Source organism: Suillus paluster (genome assembly GCF_016628075.1).
Source record: "Suillus paluster strain FC165 chromosome Unknown EDB91scaffold_71, whole genome shotgun sequence".
Lineage (NCBI taxonomy): Eukaryota > Fungi > Basidiomycota > Agaricomycetes > Boletales > Suillaceae > Suillus > Suillus paluster.
This window is the reverse complement of record NW_024537631.1, coordinates 62,831-70,608: the sequence shown is the minus strand read 5'-3', so window position 1 is coordinate 70,608 and position 7,778 is coordinate 62,831. Positions and strand designations below refer to the sequence as shown.

The following is a 7,778-nucleotide window of genomic DNA, read 5'->3' as shown; positions in this document are numbered from 1 at the left end:
GGGGGAATTCCCTATGCTGGTCCACTCCTAGACTAGGAACCACTCAACTGGTCCTATCTCCATTTAGTATCATAGTTCCTCCTTTCGGATCACCGGTAATCCCATACCCAAGTGATTATTGATCTGTCGCGTACATACTATTCTCTGAGCCTGTTAGGTACCATGCTGGCTCAAGAGGCAGAGGGGTCAGGGCTTGGCTTCAGCTCTTGCGCTGCGCCCTTAGCCGAGTATGTGCCCCGAATTTGGAGTGGGTCTGATGTTGTCTGATGGTAGGACAAGTGGACTGCTTGGGTCCACTTTGAGGGTCGGGGAGTAAGAGCTGCTAGCAGCGGACTGACTAGGAGCAGAGCGGAGAAGGTGGGGAACAATGCAGAGGGTGGATGGGAACCAGGGAGATATTTTGATAGAAGCGAAGATGGCGGAGGATAATGCAGAGGATAGGAAAAGGGGTGATAGGAGGATATTGATAGGGGCAGGGGTAATAAGGGAAAGACTTAGAGCACAGCTCTAAGTCGGAGCGGAGGGTTGGAGGTGACAACAAGTTGAGACTTGTGTCCAGAGGAGGCAAGGTCCTACTGAGAATTCTCACAAGATGTAACTGCGAGAAGACAAGTAATATTAAGACTAAGGAAAAATATCTAAGTACATGATATGTTATATACTACTATGTATGAGGCAGTGATCAGGATAACTATGCAGTAAGGCTATATACCAAGGATATAGTTTGTAAGTATTTTACATAGGCGAAGACATAAGTTGGGGCGGATATCAATATGTACACGTCGGATCAGCGATCGAGTGGTAATAGGAATTACCGGTGATCCAGAAGTAAGGGTCTATGTACCAATAGGGAAGGCAATATCTAAAAGGGGAAAGAACTCCAGTTGAATGGAGAGGTTATGGAAGGGGACCGGTTGAGTGGTTGAGTGGAAGTGTAGGGCGGAATGCAGACTTGTGATAGGATGGAGTGGAGGATGAATGGGGCGGAGGGGTTGGAAAGTGGAGCGGACATTAGTATCAGAGCGGTTGGATCAGGTATATGACAGAGCCTCTTTCTTGTATGTCTCAGTCATCTCTCTTGTAATCCTGTACACTCAGCACATAGCCTTCTGCTATGCTATGCTACTTACTTAGAGTATATAAACATATGTACATCTGTTTGTAGATACTCAGTCTGAATATTACCTTTCCTAAGCCCTGCTCTTCTGTCCTTTAACTTAGGCTCAACCCAAGTCAACTCCTGTTTGCCGGCCTAGGGGATTGACTCCCTAGGTCGGCTGCCTTCTCTGCTCGTCCAACTTCCTGTGCCTCCGCCCCCTTTCCTGCGCATCGGACGTGTGGCTAATACTCCTGTACCTCTCTCCTCTGTATTTCCATCCTGTGTCGGACTTTGTCTGAGCAGTCTCCTCCGCTCTGTTCCTACTGTTAGCTCCAACTGCAGTAGCCCTCTGACTCTCCCCTGTAGGGCGGGCCAATCTCCGCCCGATGTTCCCATGCTTATCTAGTAGTCCGTTGGTCCTCCTTCAGAGGACCTCTGCTCCGATGTCCTGTCGGAGCTTGTAGAACTTGAGTTGGACTACAATCCGAAATTAGGGGCATGTACTTGGGTAAAGGGCGCAGCATACGAGCTGAAGCCAAGCCCCTCAGACTCCATCTTACCCCTGAGCATGGTCTTAACAGGAACTCTTGAACCAGGATACAAATAGGTGTTGGAAAATTATGGGGGACCACTGCCAGCACCAGACCAGCAGTAGTCCCACAAGTATTGAGTCCGCCAACCAACCTTCCATCCACATTGTTATCAAACCCTTCCTTGCTTCATACATCTCAAGCGGCATCACAAGTGCCCAGTACTGTACATAATACAAACATCCATCCTATGCTTTCCAAACCCTCTTCTGTTACCTCACAAACTGACGCGCTGTCAGCCAGCATGCTCTTATCTATAGACTCTCTTCTTTCTCCAACTACGGACATAGTGACATCATCCAAAAACCTGCTGTCAAATATGGTACCAGTTGTACATTCCTCTATATCTAGTAATCCCATCACTGATGTCTATGTGGTAGATGCATCGGGCAAGTCAATCCAAACACAAACCAGCAACCCTTTTTTAACAGTACCACATCTACATGGACCTCGAGGAGAGAAAATACGGATTCTAGCTATTGTTGATAATGGCACCATGATTAATGCCATCAATACTGCAGCCTACCAATGAGTTGCACGAAGGCTATCCCTGCTAAGTCCATTATTTAGAACACTTCACATGGCTGACAGCTCCTTAGTACAGTCAACAGGTGTATAGTCAGGGATGATTTCCTAGGGACCAATCAATATACACACGTCCTTCGAGGTCTTCCCCAGTGGAGGATTGTGGTGCATGCTAGTCGGGAAACCACTATTGGAGCAGGTACAGGCAATCCACAATTACAGTAGCAACTGCATAATGCTACTGCACAGTAGCACATTCCATCAAATTCTGAACTTTACTACTTATTGCCCCTTACCACTCCCGTGTTTACCATCTGCCATTTGATTTCCATCAGCCACCATTTTCAATCACCCCTTACCACCATCAGTACATATTGATTCAATAAATGCCAGTAGTAGTAATATCCCACACGTACAAACTGTACCACCCTCATTGAATGTACATAATATCTCATCTCACACTAATACCCCATCTAATCAGTTACCTGTACCTAATAGTGACACAGATGCACTGACCACTACACCTGCCCAGTCATTACAACCAGATTCACTGGTAGAAGAAGAACCCTACCCAATCCTTGAAGTCAGAGACACAGAACGACCAACCATCATAGGTGAAGTGCTGGATCTCTCTTCCACAATGCTACCAAATGACACATTCACCAGACTAATGAAGCATGGGCCCTTCTGGCCAGCATGTGTAGAAGCAATTGTGAACACGGTTCACTATGGAGACTACCTCATGGGAGAACAACGGAACCAAGCACAAGCATTCATAGCTGAGTTCACAGATGTCTTTTCACTATCAGTACGAGAAGTGAAGCCCATAGACTTCATCAGCTTTCACCTACAGATTCCGCCAGGCACAACATTTGCCAAAAAGGTGCATCAACAGCCGTTAATGAAACCACAATGTGAATACCTATTCCCAGTATTGGATGATATGTGAGAAGCACGTTTATCAAGTCAGATGAAGTCAAAGCAGTCGCATCAACAGTGCTAGTGCAGAAAACACACTCAGGTACAAGCCTCTTGATGGAGGACATATGGCAGATCGTGAATAGGCAATGTGTTACACTCAGTGAGCCACTGGATCCAGATATTGACTTAGACTCAACACCAGCAGTAATGCTGGAACCCGTGGATATATCAAAGGTCAAATGGTGCATTTTTCAGAACTTTAATGAGGTCAACAAAGTATCAGAAGTTGCACTGACACCTCAGAGAGATATTGCAGCAAAACAACAGTGCCTAGTGGGACACAAGTACATCTGTGTACTTGACTTTGCAGCTGGATTTTACACAATTCCAGTGGAAGAAGAGAGCCAACCCTACCTATGCTTCTACACAGAAGGTCAAGGATATGAAGCCTACTGCCAAATGCCAATGAGCATCCAAGGTGCACCATTGTGCTTTAGTGACCTTACAGCACAAGCCCTATATGACATCCTCATCAAGTTACTCATGGAATTATACATAGATGATGGTGTGATAGCGGGAAATGATTTTGATGAACTACTAAACCACCTACACATGTTTTTCACCAGGTGTAGAGAATGAAATCTCTCAATATCCCCGACAAAGATGCAGTTGTTCATGAGAGATGTTATCTTTGGAGGAGCACAAGTGGCGCAGGAAGGCATCCGCCCAGACCTGGCAAAGATTGCTGTAGTCACTGAGTGGCATACCCCTCAAAACCTCTTAGAACTGATGCACTTTTTAGGCCTCACAGGGTATTTCAGGCCCCTCATCAATGATTATGCTCATATTGCAGCCCCACTCACTGATATGCTGCACAACCTGGACATGCCGCCACCTAGTGCAAAAGGAGGAAAATGCAAGTATAGACAATTCTTGCAAGATTGCAAACTCAAGACCTTCTGAGAGCAACATCACACGTGCGCCTTTTTAAAACTCAAGCAGATCCTCATAGCAGAGCCAGTACTTCATGCCCCTAGGTTTGACAGATCACCATTCATCATCATTAGTGATGGCTGCAAAGATGGGTTTGGCGCCGTCCTCACACAACAATTCTCCACACAACACCCATCAGGTGAGACAACCGAGAAAGTGCACCCAATCGCATACACATCAAAATGAACCTCACCAGCAGAAGAGCAATACAAACCATACTTGCTGGAGTTTGTGGCTCTGAAGTATGTGTTCAACCAGTTTGGAACAACCATCTGGGGCTTCCCTGTTGAAATTGAGACAGATTGCATTGCGCTATGAGACACTCTGCTGAGCAACAAATTATCAGTAGTACATGCTCATTGGAGAGATGGAATCATCGCATATCAGATCACAGACATCCGACATCATTTGGGCACAAGCAATATGGCAGCAGATGCCCTCAGTTGTCAAATGTCAGGTCATCTGCGCATAGAGGGAGATGGTAATGTATGGTTAGTAAGTGAGGATTGGGAGTCATCACATGGCCTGGTGAATGATCTATTCCTCATCCAATCAGCTAACACTATATCCCAATTGTTAGCAGCAGAACTACACAGTCAGTTCAGTGAAGAACTGCTCTTCTTAGAAGTTGTTGAGGCATTGTTCAACCTTGACAATGACAAACCAGAGTGCAAACGAATATGAGCACAGCATCATGCCCTTGGATATGTAATCGAAGAAGGCAGATTATGGCATATTGCAGATGACAAGTCTACACGCACACAAATGCAGGTAGAATTCATAACATAGAAGGAAGCGATAGCATTAGAAAAGGACACACATGCCAATAACAGGCACTGGGGAAGAAATCACACAAAACTACAGCTCATGGACAAGACCATGAGTCCATGTCTGGATCGCTCCATCATGACGGCACTACTTGATTGCCCACAATGCAAGAACTTCAGCTCAACACAACTCCACGCCCTAATGCACCCAATCACTCGACACCACCCATTTGAGTTATTAGTCACAGACTACCTATCACTTCCTAAGGGCAAGGGTGGATACCACAATGTCCTACTCATCCTTGACACATACTCCCAATATGTATGGGGCTTCAAACTGAAAGTTTATGGCACTGCAAAAACCACAACAAATGGGTTAGATGCAATCGCTCACACCTTCCACACCCCAGAAACATTCATGACGGACAGTGGATCACATTTCAATAATGGAGATGTATAGGCATGGTGTACAGCACACAATACGATGCACCACATCATAGCAGCGTATTCTCCATAGATCAATGGACTAGTCGAGAATGCCAATGGGAAGCTGTTAGGCCGCTTGAAGTGACTTTGCAGCCCAGGGCTAGGGGAAGACAAGTATGAAGACATGAAAGCAGAAGATATCGCTCAGGCATGGCTGGACCATTTTGACACCATGATCCACCAGCTGAATGAACACATCATACCAGCATTCAAGTTTTCACCAAAAGAACTCCTTCTTGGACTGGTAATCAACACCATCCCCACAGCCATTGCAGATGCAAGCACATCCCCAAGCATATCAGATTTCAACATCCACATAGCATATGCAGACCAACAATGACTAGATGGCGCAGACCATGCTGCAGCACACACAATGAGTGGAAAGCCACCTTTGACAAAAAGGTCCTACAGTCACATGTAGGCAAGGTTGTATTTGAACCAGGATAGTTAGTCCAAGTCTATGTGAATGCCATGGATATGACCATGGCAAGCTTGAGGAAACTTGCACCAAGATGGTCCATGCCCAGGTGACTTATCTCTAAAGTTGGCAACTCTTATACTCTCACTTCTCTAGAAAGATTCCCCCTTAATAGACTGTTCCATGCATGGCACCTTCGTCACTTCATCTCATGCGACAGCACCACGCTAGCCACACTTCAAGCTGCACTGCGAGGAGATAATGATAAAGAAACTGAGCTGAATGAGATGTGGTCAACCATTCAGGAGGAACTAGAGGACATGTCGGGGGATGAAGACATCAGAAATGACGATGAGGACATAGACAACGACTGAGCATAAGATGCGCCCCTGGAGGAACACATTTGGAGGGGGGCAAATGTAGTGGGGTGCACACTGCAGGGGTCACGGAGAGGAGATAGCAGAAGGAGAACACAGGGACTAGAGCGAGGAAGGCATAGAGGTTAGGAAAGTAGTGCAGAGAGTAACAGGAGGCAGAGTTCAGGCGTCTCAAGGATTTGGGGTCCTGGAAGTACATGCAACCAGATGCATGTTCTACAGTAGAGACAGAACTACAACACATCTGCGATCCTTCCCTTCTCTAGAGAGCAAGGCTGGTGGGTACAGCAATAGGCACCTTTGATGTTAAGGGAGGCAGCTTGAGTGCCAGGAGGAGCAATAGCCACCTAGAGGGTGGGGGGGGGGGGGGGGGGGGGTGAGTGAGGAGACTTGGAGAAGGAAGAAGGATGTTCAACAGAATTTGCATGGAGGCAAGGAGAAAGGAGAGCCTTTGAGGCTTATAGAGTGCATTGGCTTCCCCTAGCATGTGAACTCCTCAGTGGTTGGTGGCCATGAGGTCATAGGCGAGATAGGGTAGCATATAGGGAAATGTGGGGATGAAGGAAATTCAGAAGGCATGAGGGAGACTTATGAAATTGGTGACTAGCTGGGGTGTGCCCCCCAGCAAGTGGGGAAGTCCTTGGTGTCAATTTCATCATTGATAGAGTGGCCAGAAGGGCCTTTAAAGGAGAGATTGCAACAAACTCAGAATTTTTTGGGATGCCCAGGGGCCTCTTCTTTGACAGCTACTTGCAGTGGGGAGGAATGGAAGGGGCCAATTTTGGCTTCTAAGACAACTAAGGTTTCTGTAACAGAGGCAGATGGGGGGAAGACGGTCACCTTCTGGCTTTGAGGAGCCCTGAAAGAACTTATTAGCAGTGGGAGGTTTGTGTGCAGAGTCATGAGGGTAAGGTTCATAGTGATGAGACTTCAAAGCCACTTTGTGAACCTCTTTGAGGCATGCTTCTCTAAGGACACAAGTTTTAATGCTCTCAAATTGGCAATGGTACTTAGCTTCATTGAGAGGTTGTGGATCCACAGTGTATGAGGCTCATTGGGCCATGTTGAAAGCCAGGATGGTTGGCCAGTGTTCTTCAAAATCGTGGTGTTTGCATAAGTCCTTGTGGTGATGTGTTCATCAGTCGTGAATCTCAGGAGAGGCATAATCTGCAAGTAGTTTGAGAAAACATGCCCAGGCTTTGTGCCATTCTCCAATGGAGATGGAGGATTCTATGAGAAACCAGGAAATGTCAAGGAAATGGAATTTTGTAGGTGCGGAGTTGTGATGGGAGGTATAGTGCATAACAATTTTAAGTGCTGATGGTTCTAAAAATAAGTGAGTTGTGACTTTCATGGTTAGGATTGAGAAAGGGATGTGCTGATGGCACCTGGCCAATTCTACAATGTAAGTATGTGTGCTGTATGTGTCTGAAATGGAGGTTGAGGAGATACATTCATTATTGATATCAAATTGGAGGGTCGGGGCATTGTTGAAAGTATGTACAGTGGTAGATGGGACAGCTGGAGCAGTGATGGATAATGAAAGGGGAGTGGTGGCAGAAGAAGTGGAAGCAGCAGTAGTAGACAAAGAAGAAGCAACAC

The 7,778-nt window shown here is 46.3% G+C and overlaps 2 protein-coding genes across 2 annotated transcripts; both read left to right on the top strand.

The window, feature by feature from the left end:
* Positions 1–2,884: 2,884 nt before the first annotated feature.
* Positions 2,885–3,163, top strand: EDB91DRAFT_1059462 (uncharacterized protein; the record flags this gene model as incomplete). Its single annotated transcript, XM_041314248.1, has 1 exon — positions 2,885–3,163. The coding sequence occupies one exon, from the start codon at positions 2,885–2,887 to the stop codon at positions 3,161–3,163; it is 279 nt and encodes a 92-aa protein (XP_041173000.1).
* Positions 3,164–5,864: 2,701 nt separating this feature from the next.
* EDB91DRAFT_1252653 (uncharacterized protein) lies at positions 5,865–6,173 on the top strand (the record flags this gene model as incomplete). The annotated part of the gene is made up of 2 exons (XM_041323532.1): positions 5,865–5,908; positions 5,960–6,173. 2 exons carry the CDS (start codon positions 5,865–5,867, stop codon positions 6,171–6,173), a joined length of 258 nt encoding a protein of 85 aa, XP_041172999.1.
* Between the last annotated feature and the right edge of the window lie 1,605 nt (positions 6,174–7,778).